Source organism: Chinchilla lanigera, unplaced genomic scaffold (assembly GCF_000276665.1).
Source record: "Chinchilla lanigera isolate Chin_1 unplaced genomic scaffold, ChiLan1.0 scaffold00128, whole genome shotgun sequence".
Taxonomy (NCBI): domain Eukaryota; kingdom Metazoa; phylum Chordata; class Mammalia; order Rodentia; family Chinchillidae; genus Chinchilla; species Chinchilla lanigera.
In genome coordinates, this window is record NW_004955529.1 from 4,110,947 (window position 1) to 4,135,571 (window position 24,625).

Below are 24,625 nucleotides of genomic sequence, written 5' to 3' on the forward strand. Positions count from 1 at the left end.
GGATTTAGCTCAGCGGCAAAGCACCTGCCTGGCAAGCGCAAGGTTGTGAGTTCGGTTCCTGGTACCGGAGAAAAACCAAAAAAAAAAAAAAAAAAGAAAAAGAAAAACATTCCTAACTTGTGTAAGAGATTTGGTGTAAAATATTTAAAAATATCTAACTTTGCGTGTGTTTTTACAATAGGTGAAGAGAATGTTTTCCCAAAGAAAATAACATAATTCAGAAGGAAAAATAAAAGAAGTTGCTGCAGATTTTCCTTTATAATATGTAAGAAAGTCTACAGTTCCTTCAAGCCACTCACATAAAGGTGATTAACAAATTACGTTTAATCTTTTATTTAGCATGCAAATGTTTTAAGATATTTGTAATTGTTCTATTCATTACATGATAAAGCAGTTGATCGAGTGAAAATCCAAAGAATACACTGCTTTAAGGGATAAAAATATGTTCTTATGGCATTTTAGTTTATTTGTGTAAGTATACAGATAATTTATTTTAAACTCTCATGGCTTCTTGACCTCATTTGGCATGACAGCAAAGCAGAAAACAATGGATATTTGAAAAAAAAAAGACAAAATACAGATAAGAATTTTTAAAAATAACAAATTTTGTTCACAGTCGATAAAATAATTTTGTCCAAATCCTTTGCTAAATAGAGCTATGCCACTTAATGTTGGAATATGTTTATGCCTACAATTCAAATGTTGATAAGGAGTTACTCTGTGGGACTCTTCTGCACTTGCATACCTCTAGACCCATGGAGGTGAACCTACAGCATGTGTGCCACAGTGGGCTGTTTGTATCATCGAAAGCTCTAAAAGGTTCTCCATTACTGCTCTAGACCTTTAAAGCAAGAAAAAAATTATCTTTAGTAGTCCCCCAGTACTTAAGCATACATTTTGTTTTACATGACAACTTCCTAAAACTTGCATTATGGACATAGGACCTCATCTTCTGTGCTGTATAGCTATTTATTAAATACTTTTAAGGGAAAATGAAATAAATGCTTTATAAAATGGACATTTTGGGTTTTATTTGTAATATTATGTTTGATGGGGAAATGCACATATTCAGTTATAATTCATGGACTGAGTCAGGGCATCCGGTTTTATGTTCCCTACAGCCTGACAAATACAGGAGAATTCATTTGATTTAAATAGGTTGAATTTGTTTTCAAAACTTCCACGAGGCTAGCGTGATTTTAATAATCACTGCTGAAAACAGTCAGCTGTATAATTACAAGTAAATGATATGCTCAAAGAAACAACTTGCTAAATGTTTGTATATGATTGATTTTATCTTTATCATATTTAGGAAGCAGTCATGTTTCATGAGTCCTCAAAACTGTGAGACAAGAGAATGTAGTAGAGTGAGGCCAGAAGTGCTTACTGGTTCAAAGAACTCCAGGGAAACTGGGATATAACATTTACATTATAAGTAGAACCCCAGGAGCCAAAGGTGAATACGAGTTTATCTGCAGAGGTCCACAGGAGGGCTGATCTGAGTCTGGAAGAAATGGATGCCAACCACTGGATGAAATTCACTAATTCTAGACATCTGAGTCTTCTAGTAATGTATAAATATTTCAACTATTGTCTGTTGTCATCTTATTCTTTTTCTTCTTTTATGACCTGTATTTTAATTGGAACCTTCGTGCTGCCTGCATTTTTTTTCTGCTTGCTGTGTCACTTCTCTGTGGTTCTTCATACTGTGCCTTATTCTTCATTGTCTTTTGTTTTCTGCCACTTACCTCTTCTTTTATTTATGGTTGTCATATAAAACATCTAATCAAGGTTTTGGTTTTTATTCTTTTATAACAAGTTTTGCATACCTGGTTGAGGGACATATTTTCAGTTGTATTCTTTGTTACTCAAAATAACTGACTTTGGACTAAATGTATTTAAACTAATTTAAAAATCATTCATTTCTTTTATAGATACTTGTGAATGCACTGTGCTAAGTATGGACTCAGTTGGTGGAAGTCTTGGAATGCACACATCAGACTCCAGAATGGCCCATACCATGATTATGCAAGATTTTGGTAAAGCATTTTCTTTGTTGTACTTTTTTTTCTTGTTTTAAAAGTAAGAATATTCTAAAAATCAAAAATAAGTTAAAGAATAGGTGAATCACAAAGAAAAACATTGCTTTAGTAGAAAAATAACTTTGTAGAGTTTATTAAAGCTGTGTGTCAGTGGTCTACTTCATAGCATTCTCACAATTTGTAGGAGAGTTGATGTAAGGAAACTTGGAATATAGAAATATGTTACTGGAAATGAAAAGGTCAAGTTATATAAGTAATTGCATAACAAATTTACAAAATTATACATTCTGGTAGTATTTATTAGTTCCCACAAATAGGAAATGTTAAATTGACCCTAACAAAAACAGTTAATTGTAAATAAAGTTGGAAAATCAGGTACTTGTGTCAATTCATAAAAGTTAGATGCTTATAAAATGATATAGGCAAAGTCGTGAACTCAGTAATTAATTGTATTCTGATGCTGTTTCCTCAGAAAGTTATTAACCAATAGCATGCATTTTTTCTTTTCTTTTCTTTTTTTGTTTAATAAAGAAAATACTCCCTATATTTGTGGCCAAGTTTTTCTGTAGCATCTTAGTAGCTAGTCATTTTAGTGATGATATGAAAAATCCACTGATAGTCAACAAAGAAACTGAATTTGGGCTGGGTGGGTCTGAATTACCAAGAAGATAGTGATATCTGAAATGAGAGGCAGGGATGGGATCATAAGAATTGAAAGTAAGATAGAACTGAAAACAGAGAACATAAGTGGTAAATTGGAATAAAAAGAAAACAGGAGACCTGAAATAACATGCAATTGTGGAGTTGTGAACTTAGTAACGAGGAACTACTGATACATTGTCAATTAACTAAATGCCACTAATGTTTCGGATGATATGCTTGAATATGTCATTTGGTCCCCTATTGTAAAGCCTGCAGTTACAAGAGTTCCAGTAATTAGCTTCATTCTTGTGTTGGTTGTTATTAACAGATACTGAATTCACTTTTATAATGAAGGGGTTGGACGAAATAATATTTACAGTGCTCTCCATATCTATGATTCTTTCACATTTCTATCAGATAAGTAAAGTTGGGCGCAATAAAATTGAATATGGTAAGATTTCAGGTGACATAGTTAATTGGTGATACAGAAATTAATTACAAACTTAACCTCCTGAAAAATAGGTGAATTGTATTGACTCTAGATAATTTAGATGGATGTGAACAAATTGTTAAATATATTTATGAAAATGTCATGATAAAACCATTCTGTATAGCTCATAGACATTAATAAAAATGGAAAAGTAGAAATGATTTGGGGTAGCAAAAAGCATAGGAGTAAGTTTTAAAAGAAAGACAGCAGGGCTAAAGAATAAGTTTTTATGAATTCTTAGCAAGTGAGTTGATAGAATACTAGAATACTTTCAGTATACTAAGTAAATTTTGGTTGAAATGTCCACTTTTCTACCTTTTAAAATAGAAGTAATTAGTATTTTCTCCATTTAATGCAAAATATAACCTTTTCTGTAGGATTTGGTAGAATGCCAGTACTATCTTCACTTCTCATGTTTCCTATTAGCAAATAAAGTGTTATTCCTTCCAAAGGATGCCTAGTGATGATGACTGTTTACTTGGTGTTCCACTTACTTTCCTTTCCATTATTGTTCCTCAATATTTTGAGGTTTAATTGACCCTTTATTATATCTAAGATTTTATTTCCCTTTATTTGATAGGGTAATAGAATGTGGATACTGAGATATTTTTGTTTACAAAAGATGATAGGCAACTACAGTGAATATTTAAATTAAAAAATGTATTTTACAGTAAAAGACAGATTGCCATTTATCCCCCCCAAAATACTTCCTCCTTGCTTTGAACACATTTATCCCATTGTTCTTGCTACTTTCTGAAGCAGTTCTTCAGGTTCTCTTTTGTGAGGGTGTGTGATCAAAAATGTGGTAAATGCTGCTGCTGAATGCTGAATACAAGTTTGTAAAAATATTAGTGTGATTTCATCCACTTTATTCAACAGATCTAGTACCACAGGACTTCTGACTCCTCCCCAAAGTCAGAATGCCCATGAAAGTCAAACACTTTGAATTGATTCAGGACACGAAGGCACACTGACAGTACAACTAGAAATAAGACTTCCAGAACAGCTTCAGAAAGTGTGAAATACGATGGGAGAAGTCTGTTCAAAGTGAGAGGGAATATTCTGAAGGGAATTAATGACAATGTGCTTTTTCCTGTAATTTTTAAAAATTTAAACACTCATGGCATTTTTATCATCATACAGTTTCCTTTTTTATTGAGATAATTCAGCCAGGCGTGGTGGCTCACGCTTGTAATCCCAACACTTGGGACGCTGAGGCAGGAGGATCACTGTGAGTTTAAGGCCAGCCTTGGCTAAGTGTATAGTGAAACCCTGTCTCAAAAAGACAAAAAAGAGATATAATTCATATATGTTATCATTCAAGCCTTTTAAAGAATTTAAGTGAATGATTTATCATATATTCAGCGACTCATACAACCATCATCATTGCCTAATTTTAGAACATTTCATTATCTGGTTAAAAAAATAACGAATACTCGTTGGCCATTATTCCCCATGCTCTCTCCCTTTGAGCCCTTGGCAATCACTAATCTATGGATTGACCTATTCTGAGTATTTTACATATAAGCGGAATTATACAATATATGGTCTGCTGTGTCTGACTTCTTTCACTTTATATGTCTTCAGTGTCATTTGTGTTGTCACATACATTAGTACTTCATTTCTTTTTAATACCCAGTGATACTCCATAACACAGGTGAACCCCATTTTGTCTAACCATTCATCTGTGGGTGGATTTGGGTTGTTGAAATATTTTTATGGATTAAAACCATTTTGTTTTTGACTTAGAGCTTTGCATCTTAAAATGGTGCCTTTAGAGAATGTGTCAGTGTGCCAAGGCATACTTAAAACCACAGGATAGATAGCATATCTTTCATATGAATTGGGGACAATACACATGCACATATGTACATGTAGTTATAGTCACATAAATATGTTATAGGCTAGAAAGGAAAAATGTCATCAACTACCCCCATTGTCATAGAAGTGATAAAATGGGAAAGTTTAAAAATTACCAGTTTCAATTTTTGTTTTTGGTACTGGAAGTCTAACTTAGGACCTTGCCGTTGCCAGGCAGGTGCTTGTGCCGCTGAGCTATATCCCTGGCCCTTAATTGTTGTTTTTATAGTGTCATTTGAAATTCTTTCTAAAATGAATTTAATAAAGAAAAGTTATTTATCCAGAGAAAAGTATAAAGCCACTGTTTCTTGTTATGTACCTGTTCATGATCCATCTGCCTAGCAGTATTTTTATTTACTGGTTTTTTGAAAGGATGTATTCTTTTTATAAATCTGTTTTTATTCTGTATTAAATTGAAGTAAACAAATTGATGTCAACTGTTATTTTTGTAGTTTAGTAAGTCTATTTGTCTTAATTTAAAATTAAATCAAGAGTAGCTAATATGGGTAATACCCATTTGCAGTTAGGTAGGATATTGACCTAAAATATATTGGGTCTTCATTTGTGCTTGGTAAATTGATGCTGAAATCTTAAAGGCAGGAACTTTTTCTATATTTGATATACAGTTGTGAGCACAACTTCATATATAGGTGTTTTTGTATATTTTATAAAATAAAAGGTGTCAAATCGGTCTGAATCTAAAGAGGGCTTAAGACTTTTCTAAAGTTTAGTTTTTTTTTTTAAAGTTTAGTTTTTTAAAGCAGTCTCCTTTCTTTAGTTTATCTACCTGTTAATTATTCCAAATTCTAACCTTTAATTTGAAATTGGATATGGTTTAAAATTATGTTAACATCAAAACTTAGATACTTACAACTCCTTAAATTAATGATTTTGTGAAACATGAAGTTTAACATACACAAGTTGTGGTAACCAAATAAATCTACTATATATCAAGATCTGTGAATTCTCTAGGGTTCTTGGTTGGAGGTATGAGATGACTCTTATGTACAGAATGTAAAACATGCATTTAGAATGCATTAGATCAGTTTATTTTGAAGGGTAGTTCAGATTTAAAAGTTTTACATTATGCTTTATTTAACAGCGTTTCTGGTATTGCAATATAATGGTTGTCCTTCGAATCTGTGACATTGCTTTTAATAGTTTTTTAAAAGATTTTAATATTTCAAAAAGGCTATGTCGTTCAGAGATTTAAATAGCAAAACAGTTTTAGATATTAGTCCAAGACAGACCTAACAAATAACAGATTTTATGCTGTCCCTCTGGTGAAGTTCCAGATAATCATATGTGAATTAATAACTTTAATAAAATGGGGAATACTTGTAACTAGAACTTGTCTCTTAATGTTATTTGGTGACCTCATTAATTTCATGATTTTTTTTTATCATTTATAATCTCCTAAGCTAGTAAGATAAAAATACTGTTTAGTTCTAGTTAAAACATGTTTTAAAAGTTGAGTTTTTAATGCGATAGGTTGTTTTTCTTTTGTGAAACTTTTCCACTAGTAGTGCCCCATGGTTAATCCTACAAAAACAGTCGCTAGATTGAGTAAACAAACTGTCCTAGATAAGTTGAAAAAAAAAAAGCCATGGGTTCAGTTTTACATTTGAAACATGAGTAAGCTCATTTAACTTTTATAAACCATAGTTTCTCCACATTATAAATAACACTCATTTTACACAGTTGGTCTGAGGATTAAATGAGGTTTTACATACATACACACATATGGGTTGCTTGGTGCATTGTTACTGATTACACTGAGTATACATCAAATAAATGACCTTGTTTAGGAATTCGATGAAATGTAATAGATGAATTAATAAGATTAGAGGGCACAATTTAATAGATAACATTTTGGTTGTTGGTCTGAATAATGTATCAGTACCTTGTGGTAGGCTTATCAGTTCTTGGTCTGAGTTCTTTAAAATCGTTCAGTTGAAGATAAACAAACATATTACATTTATTTTGGTTTATTTATGATTTATTTTGACCTATAAGTTTCTTCTGCAGACTTCAGTACTACCTTATCATTAGATGGAAAAGGTTTTGTGTTGAGTTATTTCATATAAATAAATTATTTTAGCCAGGTATACAAACCCTGTTAACTTACTTATTGTACCACATCAGGGTGGCAGAACTTAGAATGCTTCATGAAAAGAGTTTCTGCTCATACAGTATTTATAAGGCAGGTAGGAGTAGTGTTTACCATGTTGTTCAAAAAGAATTAAAGCCTTATTCTTGTTTTGCATTTACTACTATCAAACTAAATCTTAGTGTAAAAGAAGTAGGATTTTCCCCTTAAATCGGATATCAAAAGCTATTTCTTGTATTTGGCTGTAGTAATGCTTACATCTTAAAAAAGTTCAGAAACTTTCATGTTTATAGTTCATATTTTATAATTTAATATTTTATTAATTCATTAAACATATTAGTATCTTCTGTGTGTCCTATTTTCATTTTTGAAATAACTATAGACTCACAGGAAGTAGGAACAAGTACTACATAGAGTCTCAGTTACCCTTTGCTTAATCTTTCTTCAGCAAAGGCATCTTATATAACTGTTTAGAACAATATTAAAACTAGAATATTAACATTGGTGGATTACTGTTCACTAGAACTACAGACTATCTTCTGTTTTCACGATTTTCACATATATTTATGTGTGTAAGCATATGTAGTAACTGTACAATTTTGTCTCACAAATATATTCATGTAAATACCATCACAGTGAAGATATATAATTGTTCCATCACTTTGTGTATTCACATTCCTCCCCACTACTAATGTTTTTCATCACTGTAGTTTTATTGTCATAGTAATGTTATATAAAGGTTCCATTTATATATTGTATAATATCATAATCTTTGGTTTCTTTCAGTTACAGTAATTTTCTGGAGACTTTTTCAGATTGTTGAATGTATCAATAATTTGTTCCTTTTTATTGCTGAGTATTATTTCACGGTCAGGATGTGCTAGAGTTGGTTTAACCAACTATTTACCTGGTGAAGGACATTTGGAGTCTCTTCTATTTTTTGCTACTATGATTAATAACTATTCTGAGCTATTATGGATATTTATATAGTTTTTGTGTAAACATACATTTTAAATTTTCTGGGGAAAAGTGCCATAGATTGCGATTGTTGGTTTGTATGGTAAGTGAATATCTAGTTTTGTAATACAGTACCTGCAAAACTGTATTAGAGAGTGTCTGTTAAAATTTTACATTCCCATTAACAATATACGGTATGATAGGTCCAGTTCGTCCACATCCTCGCCAGCCTGTACTGTTACCAGTTTTATTTCAGCTGTTTCCCTTGGAAGGTACTGATGTCTCATTATAACTTTTATATTTTACTTGAAAGTAAAGTACATTACTTTTAAGATCTTAATTTAGATTCTACTAACACTTTTTCCAGTAATTCTCCCCCAGTTGTCTCCCCCAATTCCTAGTTAATGATGGCTTTTATTATGTTTAAATTATCAACATGTTGAATGATATATTTAGTAAGGACCATTTAATATTTAAGAAATTTATATTTTATATATTCAATACATTACTTTTAATTAATAAAATAACTTTACCTTTTTGGATAATTGTTTGTATTATAGTGACTGGAATGGCTGGTACTGCACATATCGATGGAGACCATATTGTTGTTTCCGTTCCTGAGGCAGTATTAGTTTCTGATGTTGTCACAGATGATGGGATAACTCTTGATCATGGCCTTGCAGCTGAAGTTGTCCATGGGCCTGATATCATTACAGAGACTGATGTAGTAACAGAAGGTGTGATTGTTCCTGAAGCTGTACTTGAAGCTGATGTTGCCATGGAAGAAGATTTAGAGGAAGATGATGCAGATCACATCCTGACTTCCAAACTAATTACAGAAACTGTTAGGGTACCTGAACAAGTTTTTGTGGCTGACCTTGTTACTGGTCCTGGTGGACACTTAGAACATGTGGTCCAAGATTGCGTTTCAGGAGTAGACTCTCCCACAATGGTATCAGAAGAGGTTCTTGTAACTAATTCAGATACAGAAACTGTGATTCAAACATCTGGGAGTCTTCCTGGTTCTACAGTTACTATAAAAACCGAAGATGATGATGATGACGATGACGATGATGACGACGATGATGATGAGGACGAGAAGAGCACTTCTGAAGACTACTTAATGATATCTTGTAAGTGAAAGTTAAAATTCCTAATTACTCAGGAGATTGACATATAATCAGAGGTGGAGATATAGCCAAGACAAGTAATAGGGCCAATCTTTTTGAAAAATAATTTCCAACAGTTTCAGAGCTTCCTTGTTGAGAAGCTTTTTTCAATTTACTAATGTTTTTAATTTACTCAGTGAAATTTCATACTTAAAGTGAAATAATTAAATTTATTAATGTATTAGAATAGAAATATAAATTTGGAAAGCTCTACAAGAATATTAATTGATAAGAAAAATTTAGTGGTAAGTATGTTTCCAAATAGAAAGTAACCTTATGGTAGAACTGCTTTCTTCTTAACATGACAAGCAGTTGCCATTGATTTTTGTATAGGAATTCCAGCATAATATGTTAAGAAATGTTACTTGAAATACTTGAAAATTAAATTGTAAGCTCAGGTCATGTTCTATATCTTTCTTTGGGTTTTATGCTTTTGAACTGTGTGTGTGTGTGTGTGTGTGTGTGTGTGTGTGTGCAGTCTGTGCAAAACTATTTAACATGTTAATCCCAGACTTTTTGTGAAAGCCAGAAGCACTTCCAGTGAAAGAAAATAGAAATATTTTCTTCTCATTTTAAGGGATAAGTATTCCAGACAGTCAATAATAAAATTCTTATGATGTGCTATTGATATAACTCAAGAGATAAGTGAGTGTATTCTTTATAAATTTGGAAAAGTTATGATACAGGTAGTGAAGATTTGATAAAGAGTATTCACTTTTGCGGAGATTTTTGTTCTTTTGTTTTTAAAAATGGAAAAAATTATGGGGAAGGGAATTGCCACTTATAGTGTATATGTGTATGTATAAAGTACTTCTTATATGTGAGTCAGTGAATTTAAAATTGAAAACAAGCTAGATGTATATAATTTTAAAATATGATTCTGAAATCCAGTATCTTAACATTTTCTTCTGCCAGTGCTTCATAAGGTGAGTGTTTACATTTTTGAGAGAATGAGTCAAGCCACTGACTGTACAAATGTCATTACCTTTTCTTGAATAGATGTGGATTACTAAAGCAACTCTGTGTTTACACATAACCTGACATTTAAAAAAAGTGTGTGTACAGTAGTATAAAGTGATAAGGTAAAAGTTGGTTGTCTGTCTTTACTAAAATAAATTCTATATGCCTTCCAATGGATATCCATTAAATTATACTGTGGTATTAAAATGGTCTAAGATTTAACTATTCTGTATCTCAAGTAGTCAAATCTTACCTTATCTTGAGTAGTATAATTCTATATAAACATTTCTGGAATATTTTAAGTTAGAATATTTATCTTCATAATTATCATTTAACATATAATTAAATACAAAAGTTCTGTTCTAGTCTAATAGAGGGAGACTGGCAAATGAAAAGAGCATTGTATTCAAGTATTAGAACAACTATGATGTAATTTTATGGTGTATTTAGGCTGGGGATTAATTACACTTTAATCAGAAGTAAGAAAAATAACTTGTTAAAATTTCATTAAATCTTATTTTACGTTGGAGAAGATTCACTTATATAACTCATTATCCCACTATTTTTATACTTGATCATTTATAATTGTTACATTACTTAAACTAAGAGATATTTACTCTTCCTGTTTTTTTCTTTTTTTTTTTTTGGTTTTTCTCCGGTACCGGGAACCGAACTCACGACCTTGCGCTTGCCAGGCAGGCGCTTTTGCCGCTGAGCTAAATCCCCAGCCCCTCTTCCTGTTTTTTTCATTTTCATCTTTTAATAATCTTCACTTATTTTCATTACCTCTTGGTTTCTGTTGACTATTAAATGTTTCAGTACTTAGAGAGTAAATTGCTTTGAAAGACTCACTGTTCAATCAAGAAGTTCTCTTTTCTGTTTTTTTGGTAGATTTTCAAAATATCTAAGTTACATTTGAGGACACAAAAGGAAAATTTTTCTTGTTTCTAAATCTCCAGATATTCCTGTAAAGAAATTTCATAAGTAGCTGAGTTTTAGAGGTAGAGAGTGTCTTCTCCCAGTGTCTGAGGTGCTTCTGAGTTTAATTCAAGTTGAGGCTAAACTTTCCAAATTATTCATGTTATCACATGGATAAAGCTCCCCTATCCGTGTTAAACAATATCAAAATTAATATAGTATAACCATATCTGTCTATTCTAGATAATGCTTACCTTTAAAAGTGCTTAGCACCCATAAGACATTTCTGGATTATTTATTTCCTTAGTGAAGAGCTTCAGCGGAACAAGGAAGTTCTTTCATCATAAGCCATTATAATATTTTAAAATGACTTTTTACTTATAAAAATGAATTCACATTTCCTTCAGAGGCCTAATTTTACATAAAGCAAACACCATGGTAGGGAGATATCATTGAAATCTCACCTATTTCATGGGTAAAAGTAATTAACAGCTTTGTGATTATTTCAGTATAACCATTTCATTGAGATATAATTTATATGTCATATAGTTCAGCTTATACATTTGAAATGTATAAATTGTTTTTTAGTATATTCTAGTTTTATATCTTTCACCATAATCAGTTTTATTTGTTTATTTTTTGTTTGTTTTTTTTCCAGTACCGGGAATCGAACTCACAACCTTGTGCTTGCCAGGCAGGCGCTGTGCCGCTGAGCTAAATCCCCAGCCCTATCACCATAATCAGTTTTAAAATGTTTTCATTACCTTAAAATGAAACCCTATAACTTTAAAAGTTAAACCTCATGCCATTCACCCCCAGGCAACCACTAATCTACTTTATAGATTTGTAGATTTGCCTATCCTTCAAATTTCATATGAATAGAATTGTATCATATGTAGCCTTTTGTGTTTGCCTTTTTCACTTAATGTTTTAGGAAGTCATCCATGTCATACCATACTTCAGTACTTCATCCCTTTTTTGCCACTGAACAATACTCTGTTACATGGGTATACTACATTTTTTTAATTCATTCGTCAGTTGATGAACATTTTGGTTGTTTTCACTTCTTGGCTATTATGAATAATGCTTCTGTGAATATGTGTGTACTTGTTGTGTGGGTATATGTTTCATTACTCTTGGAAGTGAGAGTGGCATACCTTGGAAATTTAAATGTGACTAATGTGTTTTATTCTGCATTGTGAAACACAAATCTTTTGCACATTACTTAGTACTACCCCTGTAGTACTTAAGTATACTGTCTAGGTATGCTTACCTGACAGCATTTTGGTAGGTGCAACATAAGAGAATTTAAAAAGACTACTTAGCTTTAAAAAGGACTGCTATTTTGTGCATTTTGCTAAAATGGAGTTTTAATCAAATAGTGCCAGTGGGCTATGAAAGAATATACAATGTTGAAAATACTTTGCAGTGTTAGCAAACAATGTGCTGTACTCTTTTATATTTAGTGCTAGTAGAATTCTATGGTATTAAATTACCTGCTTGAGTGGAGTTGAGTGCTCTACATGCCTTACAGTAAAAGAAATGTTAAGCTTGAATTTTAGGTATTTTAAGTATTACTTTCATTAAGAAGGGTCTTTGAGGATTTACACCATCATAAAGTCAGTTGATTGCCTATGGCATCTGTGTTACCTTTGTATTTTCTATAAAAGATGGACTACGTCTTCGGTCAGTTTAAGAGTTTACCTGCACATCAACATGCTTAATAATTTTATCACCTGTGAATTTGAAATACACAAATTCAGTTACTCTGTACATTTTGAAATTGTTGATTCTGAGAACTCTAAGTAGAGAATAATCAATACTTTAAAGTACGGACTTTAATAAGAGGTAGAAATAAAATTAGAATAGCAACAATAATTTCAGCTGTACTTAAAACTAAAATTAAGGCACATAATTTAGAAATGGCAAAAAAATGTATATTTCATGGGATTTAATTTTTTTGAATTACAGTTTTAATTCAGCTTGGCCCACACATTGGTCTATACATGTATAATACAGAAGTATTTATGAGACTTTTTATTAATTTGCTATTACTTGAAGCTAAGAAACTAATGTTTTATATACTTTTGAAGGTTTTCATACACCCTATGTCTTTATGTCCAAGAATGAGAAAGCTATTTTTTCCTGAATACTTAACTTGCCTCTTAATTTTTCTGTTATCTTACATTATTCAGCATAGTTTATGAGAAGCTATATTAATATTAAATCCAATAATATCATATACTGCATCATATTTTTCTTTCATTTTATTTTGTTCCAGTGTTGCTCTAATATTGCCAAAAATGCATAACTAGCGACTATGCTAGGATGAAAAGTCTATTTTTTATCATTTGGATATTTTGTTTCATAGACGATGAAGTACTCACACACTTAAATTATATGGGATCATTTCTATTTAATCAAAAAGTTAAAGTAGCTTTGCAATGTAAAAAGATTTACTGAAATGTGTTTTACATTTTGAAAGGCCAAAATAATATTTTAAAGTTGTGTATATCATACTTGAAACTGAAATAGGGAAAAATGTAGACTTTGACACGTTTCATTCTTACTAAAATTTTTAAGGGTGCCAAGTTTACAAGTTTTTAGTGCCACTTTATTCTGCTTTTCATTATTTTAGAATGTTAGATATGTTCAGGGACTTCAGGATTTTATGTGACATGTGGATATGTGGAAGGAGTGGATTTTGTATTTAGATCATTTTTTAATTTTGATGGGAACAGTGTTGAAATTAAAAAGTAAGACATACAATATTTAGGGAGAATATATTGCTTAAGTATTACTTGTGGCTACAGGACAAATTTTATTAATATAATGTATTCATTGCATAATTCATGTATAATACTCATAAGACTGCATTGTATCCTTAAAAGACTGTAGAGCAAAGAATAAAAATTTGCAAGTATACTTAAAATTTAAGTGGTAGTCTTGAATATTTCTGCTTTACCTTTTATATTATTTTTTTCATGTGCATTGAAGCATCAGGTTTTTAATAAGGAAAAAGAACTATCCATTTAGGTATTTCCCTTATATAGGATTTTGAAATGAAGCATACATTGCTAAATTTATATGTACATAACATTTGTGGTTTGAGGTTATCTGCCATTTTGACTTAGCAGAAATTACAGTATTAAGATTTTATTTTTATAGTGCTTTATGAAAAGCTTCTTATAAAAATCATTTAGATGTTCTGTTACCTCTTTTTAAATCCCAAATCCTGTGTTAGTTGGTTTTAGAAATAACTGCTATTTAGTTACAGATTTTGTGAGCTCAGCCTATTTTATCAGTAATATGCATTTTACCTTTTTAATGTTTTCATTACACAAATTTTCCTGATAGAATTTAAATTAAAATCTTGGGGTTTTTTTGTTTCCTTGAAGTCACTAGGTAGCACAGGCGTGCCTCAAACTCATACTGATTCTCTTGCTTTAGTCACTGAGTGTTGGAATTGCAGGAGTGTGCTACTGTGCACAACTTTAAAATACTGAAAGTTATTAATTTGGCTTAAAATTTTGGAAGTGATGGAACATTATTTAATCTTTTCCCAAACTGTTTTAATTAAAGCTGTGTAATTGTTATTTCCTACATATAAATTGAAGTCTGTAGTTTTAGTATTTGTAATTGTGATCATGTAGTACATCTTTATATTGTGTACCATTTATCCATAAAACATTTCACTATTAATGGCTCCATAATGAGTCATCAAGTGAATATAATGGGTGGGTGATTAACACATTATTTTACCTTGTACTTACTGCTTAACTAAATATTAGTGTCAGTGGTACTTTTTGGCTGAAATGATTTCCTCTTTATATTTTACAGTGGATGATGTTGGGGAGAAATTAGAGCATATGGGGAATACACCTTTAAAAATCAGTGGTGATGGTTCACAAGAAGATGTTAAAGAAGATGGTTTTGGTTCAGAAGTAATAAAAGTGTATATATTTAAAGCAGAAGCTGAAGATGATGTTGAAATAGGTACAAAGACTTACTTTATTTTATTGCTGTAATAGGAATTAGAATTCTTATCTTGACTGGAGATTATTCTAAATTGTCATCAAGGGACAGACTTTTATACGCTTCTTTTACTCTCTGCCTGGTATATTTTGAAAAATTTATATGAATATAAAGAGGAGTGCTTTAGGTTCTTTCAAACACGAGTAGATTTTAGCTCAGAATATTGCATTGAATGAATAAGGATTGGTTTAGAGCATGAAATTATAATGAGTGTTTAATGGCATGATTCTAGAGGCAGGCTGTTTGGGTTTTAATCCTGGTTTTGCCATTTCACTGAGCAACTGTCAATCAGTTACATAACCTCTGTCTACCTTTGTTTCCTTATCCATAAAATGCCCATAATGATAATAACTACCAAATAGAGCTATTATGATGAATAGAAGGGGTAAATATATATGTAAAAGACCTGACCTACATAGTGAGTGGGACATAAGTGTGATGTAAGTGCTAGGAATTGTTACATCTCTGATAACTAAAAAAGTTGAAGCACAATTTATAAGAAAATTATTTTGACTCCTTAAAATTTAGTTTAGAATTTTAAAGTTTTTTTTTCTAAAGGAAAATACTTCTTTTATGTCCTTGTTAATTTAAGGAGTTATTCCATGGTATTTCTTTATTTTGATATTTGTTTTAATGTTCAAGGTGGAACAGAAATTGTCACAGAGAGTGAGTATCCCAGTGGACATGCTGTAGCTGGAGTGCTTGACCAGAGCCGAATGCAGCGGGAGAAGATGGTTTACATGGCAGTTAAAGATTCTTCTCAAGAAGAAGAAGATATCAGTAAGAAAAAATGGGCACTGTAGGGAGACCTATGTGCTTCGATCATGCAGTTATAAAAAAACAAGCAATCTTAGAGGTAGAAGCACTATTTAATAACACTGCAATAAAATAAACCTGATCCTTCACTGCAAATATTTAAAAGGGAATGGTCCTGTTGACCATTCATGTATTATTCAAATCAGCAAATACAAAATAGTATATCTGAGATAATATACTAGGAATACAGAGAGGAGTGGTACATAGTTTTTAACTTAGTGGAGCTCACAAATACAGTGAGAACTGTATCAATGTATATGTTATTGGATATGTTGCATATGTATTATCTCATTTAATCCTCACAATTTATCCCCAAGGTAGATGGATTATTTGTATTTCATAGAAGAAAAAAATTAATTGGGATAATTTCCCCAAGATTATTCCCATATTATCTGAGGAAGGTAGGATTTGAACTTATATCTGTCTAACTCCACTGCCAGTGTTCTCTCCACATGGCAGTGAGCACTGTTGGCCTCTCTGGATTCAGCAGTGAAAGGGCTGACTGGTTGTTCTTCTGTCACTAAGAGGTTAGCTGCGTAAGTATTCATCCACCCCATTCTGTCAGGATCTTGATTATGTTGTTGATGGCTTCCAAATAGTTAGTCTTTAGAGTTTCTTGGGGCTGAGTACTACAGGGTTAAAAAGCTCCTTAGGTTTTCTTTCCTGTCATGATGCATGTTTCTTTATGAAGACATTTTACTCTCTGCCTGTTTTCTCCTTATCGCACTATACATTGCTTCTCTTAGACTCCTGCTGCCTCTTTGCCGTGCTGAAAAAGCTCTGTTTTGTTCTACATAGAGGAACAAGAACCTCCATTTTGTAGCATTACCCTGAGAGTATTGGGCTTTACCTATGCCGCTTTCTCATAGCTCTTCTTCAAGTTTTCTTCTCTAGAAGCCACGGGAGTTGAATTCTTTCCTCAAAGACAAGTAGTATATTATAGCAGAAAGTATCAAATGTATAGTATCAGTAGTATATTATAGCAGAAGTACCGAAATGTTTTAGTAGAAAGGACCTAGGAGAATAATTCAATCAAACACTTTTTTTTTACTTATGGTCTTTAAATCTTTTATTTTTTAAAAAATTCACTGGTCAGGAAAGTGGCATACTAGGAGGTGGAAGACAGGTTTAGGTTAGCTGATGATTGATTTCCACAGGAATGTTGGAAATGTAGATCAGTGCCTTTGGGAGAAAGAAAACTTGATAGAAGGACACCTTTTACCTTTATTTCTGTATTTTTTTCTACTGTAAGTAGAAAATCCCAATATATGAATCAAAGGAAAAGCATAAATTCAAGTCAAAGTTTTATTTGATATGTTAAATATACACAGCTTCTTTCACATAAAGTAGCTCTCTAGGGTTTAAATATTTTTTACCATACTACTACTGTTTTTTAAGTGAGCCTCAAATAATCCTTTTTCTCAGCAGTCCCTTAAAATCCAGCTCCTTAAAGGGTGTCCATGTATAATTAAGCAACAGTATTTTATATTTATATATGTATATATAATTTTACTTTTATTTAAAAAAACCAATTACTAGTATTTCAATTATTTTTCAGTACGTACGTAGTACGGCATATAGCGTGTGGGATAACAACACACTTAGTATTGTTTCTATGGCAAATGTTCCCTGAGTTTCAAAGAACTGTGAGGCAAAGTTATGGAAGACAACCCCTTTGATAGAATTATAATGCCTGATGGGTTGTAAAATTAGCTGGTATATTTCAAGGGCACATGTTTTATATAATTGAAAAGTACTTTCATAGGACTTGGTTTTAAGAGGAGAGTAAGAATTTTGGTAAGTGATCATCTCCTAGTGGCACTAGCCTCCAAAAGTGCCTAATATAAATTTAAACTTACACATTTTGAATTAACAAAACTAAAATCTTAAGAATTGAAAGATTTAAATCGTTCAGAATTTTTACCCATTCATTAACTATTTGGGGTTATAAACAAGCAATTATTTCTAAAATTTAGGTTGCGCTGAAATAGCAGATGAAGTTTACATGGAAGTCATTGTAGGGGAAGAGGAAGGAACTTCTCTCCCTGAGATTCAGCTTGAGAACTCTGATGTTAATAAAACAATTGTCCCTGTTGTCTGGGCTGCGGCATATGGTAGGACACTGGCATTTTTCACCTGATAAGTACATAACATATATATTTAATCAGCCTTTAAACCATTAAATATGCTGTGCTAATGCCACCATGAATTGGCTAATATGTTTTTCTGTGCACTGATTCGTTTCTAGTTACTTTACATGATTTTTCAATCACATATTTTGTATTATTTAAAGTGAACCTTGCTTAATGCATTTTCAGTAGGATATATTTTAAATCCTACCTGTATAACCAAATGCTATAAAACGTTTTATTTTCTGGACATAGGAATTCCTCTTTGAAAATTCATCCTTTCCCTTTTGGAAAAATTTATTTTAGTTTTTAGCACCACATGTCATAAGATTGGGTTCAGAAAAGAGACAAATTCAAGTATGCTGTTTTAGAAAGTATGTAATGGAAGGTAAATTTATCGAGTTATTTTTTCACATCATCTGTTTTATGTCTGATTCCTATCTAGTGTACAAGATGTTCCAGGTATATTGTTTACTTTGAAAAATTCTGGTGTCCAAATTTATTAATTTATTTGAACTTGGTTCTCCCAAAGGTTCATTCATTCAACAGTCATTTGCTGAGCATCTTCAAAGTGGGGGTTCTCTGCAGAAATAGCTTCTTAGTTTTTGTATAAAAAGTGAAACTGTTTCTAGCTGTTAACAAATCCAGGGATGCTCACATCAGTTCCTGTTTTCATTGTATGAAATTGTCTAACCTATGGGAATAGAAGGACTTAACAAAAATTTTGTTTAATTCAAAGAATGGTGGGCAAAGTGAGACTTTGTAGATTAAAATATGATATGCTAATAGTCACTGTAATCAGTGTATCAGTTTGTAATTAGCCTTTTTTTTTAGGAGATGAAAGAAGAGTTTCCCGAAGGTATGAAGATTGTCAAGCATCAGGTGAGAGATCATTATGTTTAAGATATAAGTTAAATATCTAGCTTTGTATTCCACTTGCTTTGTAAAGAGTGACTAATTTGTCTCTGCAGACACAGGTGTTGGATTGTTACTTGCCTAGTCATACCTAATCTAATTACATAGGAGTTTGCCTCTTTGGGGAATTAGCTTATATTTGAACCTAAGATATGTTAATCTGTCATTGTACAGTTCACTTTAGATTTCTCACAAGATACAAATATCAGGCAGTTTACCATATAGGTCGTAAGATAGTTCTGTGGAAATGATTATAAAATACAAATTATTTGGACAGAAAAATAAAAATTAATCATGGTATCTGCCATTTGTTAATAATTTCCTTGATGTGGAACTGTTTTTGATTTGTATGGTAGTCAGCTGATGATATATAAAAATCTGAGTCCAGTTTATTTTTTCAGTTTTAATACACTGTATATAGTGTTATTCCATAGGTATCTTTTTTTTCTTATAAAAGAATTTTTCTTATGACAAAGTGTGTGGTTGTAATTTTTTGCCTTTAGGAGGAAGCATTTGACTCTATATTTAAATGTAGACATCACAAAATTTAATGAGAACTATATATCACAGTATGTAAACTAACTTGACAGTTTTGTAGACAGGCATTTTAAAACTAAATTGCGTGATACCGTGATAGATTTGTGTTTTCTTAAGGACGTTGTTCTTTATGCAGTGATCATAGTGAAATTGCAACAGATCACCTGCCATATCAATTTTAACCTCTAATATCAATCTTGATACTTAGTATTTAATTGCCTTCACATCAGTTACACTATTCTAAAGAATATATATGATTTTATTATATATTATCATATAGTTATCATGGACTATATTAGTTCACTACTATATGTATATATTTCTTGCTAAATCCCTTTAATTTCATCAGCCTCTTTTGGTGAGAAATTGGTCTGATGCCAAGACTCGGTACAGGGTTATAAAATTCAGTTTCTTATGATACATTCATCTTACTATTTTATTTGTTTGTGATGATCAAGTTAATATATTTTAATATTTCTTTCATGTGATACCCTTTTCAAAGTGTTTGCATAATCGCATTGTAGGTGTGTGTGAGTGTGTAAAAGAGATACAATATAAAGATGAGTATACTTTTTGAAATCTACTCTCACAGTAGAAACTTAATACCATGGCATTTGCACTAATTTGTCTTTAAAAAGCAAAAAAGTGTAAATATATTTAGTTTAGCAATGTACCAACTTTTCCCAGGAAACCCTTTGGACTCAACATTAGAAAACAGAAGTAGTACAGCAGCACAGTACCTTCAAATTTGTGATAGTATTAACACCAATAAAATCCTTAAACAAAAAGCCAAAAAGAGGAGAAAGGGAGAAACAAGGCAGTGGCAAACAGGTAAAATACTTTGTTTTATGAATATTATAATAATTTCAGATGCACAGTTATTTTTGTAACCAAAGGGAAAAATCAGTTGTATACAGAGTAGTCATACCCTCCATGTATGTATTTGTGTAGGATATAGATTTGTTCTAGGGGCTGGGGATTTAGCTCAGCGGCATAGCGCCTGCCCGATAAGTGCAAGGTCATGAGTTCAATTCCTTGTACTGGAAAAAAAAAACAAAAAACAAACAAGAAAAAAAAACATTTTTGGCCGGGGATATGGCTCAACAGTACAGGCACCTGCCTGGCAAGCGCAAGGTCCCAAGTTTGATTCCTGGTCATGGAGTAGCGGGGGATATTTGTTTTACATCATGTGACTGGTACTTAATAAAACTACACTTGTTTTACCCTTCTTGGAAGATGTTTTTAAAGAGAATTCAATGTTGATTTTAATAACAAAGGGTGTGCTCACTCTGGCTTTCAAAGTATATGTGATTATAGCATTATGGCACGTGAATGGTATTTAGTGGAGTGTCACTCATTACTTTTTACTAAATTACTTTACATTTGTTTTAATGTGCAGGATTTTATTCATTTGTATAATTTCCTAATAGTGAATGTCAGCTAATTTTGGCAGCTTTGCTATAAAAGCACATGTCACAATTTCCTTTATTTTCTTTTATCTAGCTGTTATAATAGGTCCTGATGGCCAGCCCCTGACAGTATACCCTTGCCATATTTGCACAAAAAAGTTTAAATCCAGGGGATTCTTGAAAAGGCACATGAAGAATCATCCTGATCATTTGATGAGAAAAAAATACCAGTGTACAGATTGTGACTTTACAACTAACAAGAAAGTGAGTTTCCATAACCACTTAGAAAGCCATAAGCTTATAAACAAAGTTGACAAATCTCACGAATTTACAGAATACACACGAAGATACAGAGAGGCTAGTCCACTGAGTTCCAATAAACTTATCTTAAGAGATAAGGAGCCGAAGATGCACAAATGCAAATATTGCGACTATGAAACTGCAGAACAAGGACTCTTGAATAGACATTTGCTGGCTGTTCACAGCAAGAATTTTCCTCATGTTTGCGTTGAGTGTGGAAAGGGTTTTCGACATCCCTCTGAACTCAAGAAACATATGAGAACCCATACTGGTGAGAAGCCATATCAATGTCAGTATTGTGTCTTCAGGTGTGCAGATCAGTCTAATCTGAAAACTCACATTAAGTCTAAGCATGGTAACAATTTGCCATATAAATGTGAGCATTGTCCCCAAGCATTTGGTGATGAAAGGGAGCTTCAACGCCATCTGGATTTGTTTCAAGGACATAAGACACACCAGTGTCCTCATTGTGATCATAAGAGCACCAATTCAAGTGACCTTAAGCGGCACATCATATCTGTCCATACCAAGGACTTCCCTCACAAATGTGAGGTCTGTGATAAAGGTTTCCATCGTCCATCTGAGCTCAAAAAGCATAGTGATATTCATAAGGGTAGAAAGATTCATCAATGCAGGCATTGTGACTTTAAAACATCAGATCCATTTATTCTTAGTGGTCATATCCTTTCAGTTCATACTAAGGATCAATCTTTGAAGTGTAAGAGGTGCAAGAGAGGGTTCAGACAACCAAATGAGCTCAAAAAGCATATGAAGACTCATACTGGAAGGAAGATTTACCAATGTGAGTATTGTGAATACAGCACTACAGATGCATCTGGCTTTAAACGACATGTGATCTCAATACATACAAAAGACTATCCACACAGGTGTGAATTCTGCAAGAAAGGATTCCGCAGACCATCAGAAAAAAATCAACATATTATGAGGCACCACAAGGAGGCTCTTATGTGAGACATATATTCTAAAAAGCCATTTGGAAAATAAGATATGACACCTGGGAGGAAGACCTCACTGTTTTTTCTGGTTTCAAAACATACTATTACACCAAAACTTTACATTATTTGTATTAAAGATCTTAAAATACTTGAGTTGATGGGGAAATATCATAGCCCCTTGAAAATTAAAGAACTTAAAAGCACCATAGAATGGTTGCAGAAAGACTTAAATGTCTATTTAATAGTATTTTATGCATAATTAAAATACAGAGAAGAATAGTAAACACAAATACCTTAATTGGTTGATTATACTAGAGACAAATGTTTCTGAAAAGTGAGGATTTTAGCAATGCTTTGCCATCGCAAGCAAAGCCTCAATTTTATGCAATTTTAGAAACAGGGTGGGGAAGTAAAATTCATCCATCACTTAGTCATTGAACCTTTTATATTGTAACTGGACGCAATTCCAGAAATAGCAAATGTTTTGTGTATTCATTAAGAGAAATTTCACTGAAAAACAAGCTAGTGTAATTCACTACTATTAGAAAAAAGAATTTCAGAGCTGCTAATATTTTATCACAGGTAAGATGTTTAAAGTATAGACTTCTGTGCTGAAATCTGAGGTGAAGTCCTAGGACTAAAGTTCCCTTTTTTCTGATGTTCAAGTTGATTGTTGTTCAGTATTGCATATATGACAAAAGTATATTTGAGTCAAATGTGGCTTTCTAAGATGGATGCAACTGTAGTGTTGCAAACAATATCAGCACTATATTTCTTAATTATTTCAAGGTTAAATTGAGAGAACACAGTTTTCTTAAATATAACGTTTGGAGGGTTTTTTTAGGACAGTTTTAGCAAGTATGATTGTTCTAGTCTTACTTGCTCTGATGTTTAAAGGTGCAATTTTATGCCATTATTGAAATTTTTGATTTTTAAAACCTATATACCATGTTATTAACATGCATTTTCAACATGAGGCAGTATTTATGCAGTATTTAACAGAACAGTATGCTGCCAATAGAGTTTGGAGGTGGATATTCAGTTTACAGTGTATAAATTTAAAGTATGCATCCTTTTAACAACGCTTTGTGTTAGCATGCTGCAAATCAAAATGGCGCTTAATATTAAAAGCTGGTTTAGGGAAACTTAATGAAAATCCTGTTCATAAATATAATGCACATGATGTGTACTTTGAAGTTTTAGTTGCTTCATGTTTATATTCAGCTGTTTAATGTAATTTTACTTCATGCTATATTGTGGCTTTGTGTTTCAAATAATGTTCACCTTTCTGTTTTTGCACCAGATAAGAATCAGTTACTTGAGAATAACTTTTTTTATCTTTCCTAACTTCTGGATATTGAATTTGGAAAATCTAATAAAATTGTGTGTTATGTGGCTGTAAATGATGTACACGCTGTAAAATAAGATTGTCACTGTTATGTGGGATTATTATTTCTCAGTGTTACTCATTGAAATGAGCATACAATAAAAAAGCATTTATTGCACTTCAAGGTATTACGAGTTTATTTAAAGTTTTGTTGTAATGTTCATTCCATATTAAAAGACTTTTCACCTAAAATTCCTCTTAGCTAGTTTGGTTCCTTTTCTGATATCTGGGTGAATTTTGTGCAGAAACAACATAGGCTAGGAATTTAAATATTTATGATGACTATACCATGCTCATTCCTCAAGGATGTACATTGTTTGCTAAAATCATGATGGAATGCTATAGGTAAAATGCCCATTTTGAGACCTGACATCAGTATTATAGAGAAGCGTAAAGGTTCTTAATCTGTTTACATGACATAGTCCTGGGAAATGAGTGAATCTAATTGTTTCCAATATACATACAGAAGAAGTACTGATTTAGGTGTTTAGGAAAGATTTCTGAAAATGAGCATTAAGCTAAATAGCTGTATTCCAATTAATCAGCATTTAGTACAATTCATATACCTAGATTATAGAACTATTAAAATCTGTCAATTGGATTATTATTCTTTAAAAAGAATCATTAACAAAACAAAGAGACCTATTAGATTTATATGTTAAGACCAGTGCCGCTCAATTGGAGTTTACTTGGAAAACTTAACATGCAAATTCTAATTCAGTTATGGGTCCTACAATTTTGTATCTCTAGGAAGCTTCCATATGTTGCTCCCATATGAGTATATAAAAGCAAAGTGCCCAATGCAGTTCAGGCACACTTTGGTGTTCCTGTTTTAACATGTAATACGGGTGAGTGCATAGAGGTAATCCTTACTGAGGACACGTCATTTGAGCTGAGACATGAGTGGCAAGAAAGAACTAGTCACATAAAGTTCTTGTGGAAGACCAAGGCAGAGAAATCTATAAATACAAATAACTGGGAAGGACCAAGCTT

General features: G+C 32.2%; 1 protein-coding gene across 10 annotated transcripts in view; it reads left to right on the forward strand.

Annotated features, from left to right (window-relative positions):
• Znf711 (zinc finger protein 711) overlaps window positions 1-23,750 on the forward strand; it is a 26,495-nt gene extending 2,745 nt beyond the window's left edge. For 2 of the 10 annotated variants that reach the window (XM_013507528.1, XM_013507527.1), the window contains exons 2-11: window positions 182-305; window positions 1,313-1,567; window positions 1,935-2,039; window positions 8,662-9,234; window positions 14,989-15,144; window positions 15,826-15,963; window positions 17,976-18,113; window positions 18,963-19,010; window positions 20,268-20,411; window positions 21,084-23,750. In XM_013507528.1, coding sequence (XP_013362982.1) covers window positions 1,961-2,039; window positions 8,662-9,234; window positions 14,989-15,144; window positions 15,826-15,963; window positions 17,976-18,113; window positions 18,963-19,010; window positions 20,268-20,411; window positions 21,084-22,261 — 2,454 coding nt within the window. In that variant the 5' untranslated portion in view covers window positions 182-305; window positions 1,313-1,567; window positions 1,935-1,960 and the 3' untranslated portion in view covers window positions 22,262-23,750. The other 8 variants (XM_013507530.1, XM_013507533.1, XM_005410084.2 and 5 more) reach the window with 8 other exon arrangements.
• The last annotated feature ends 875 nt before the right edge of the window (window positions 23,751-24,625 follow it).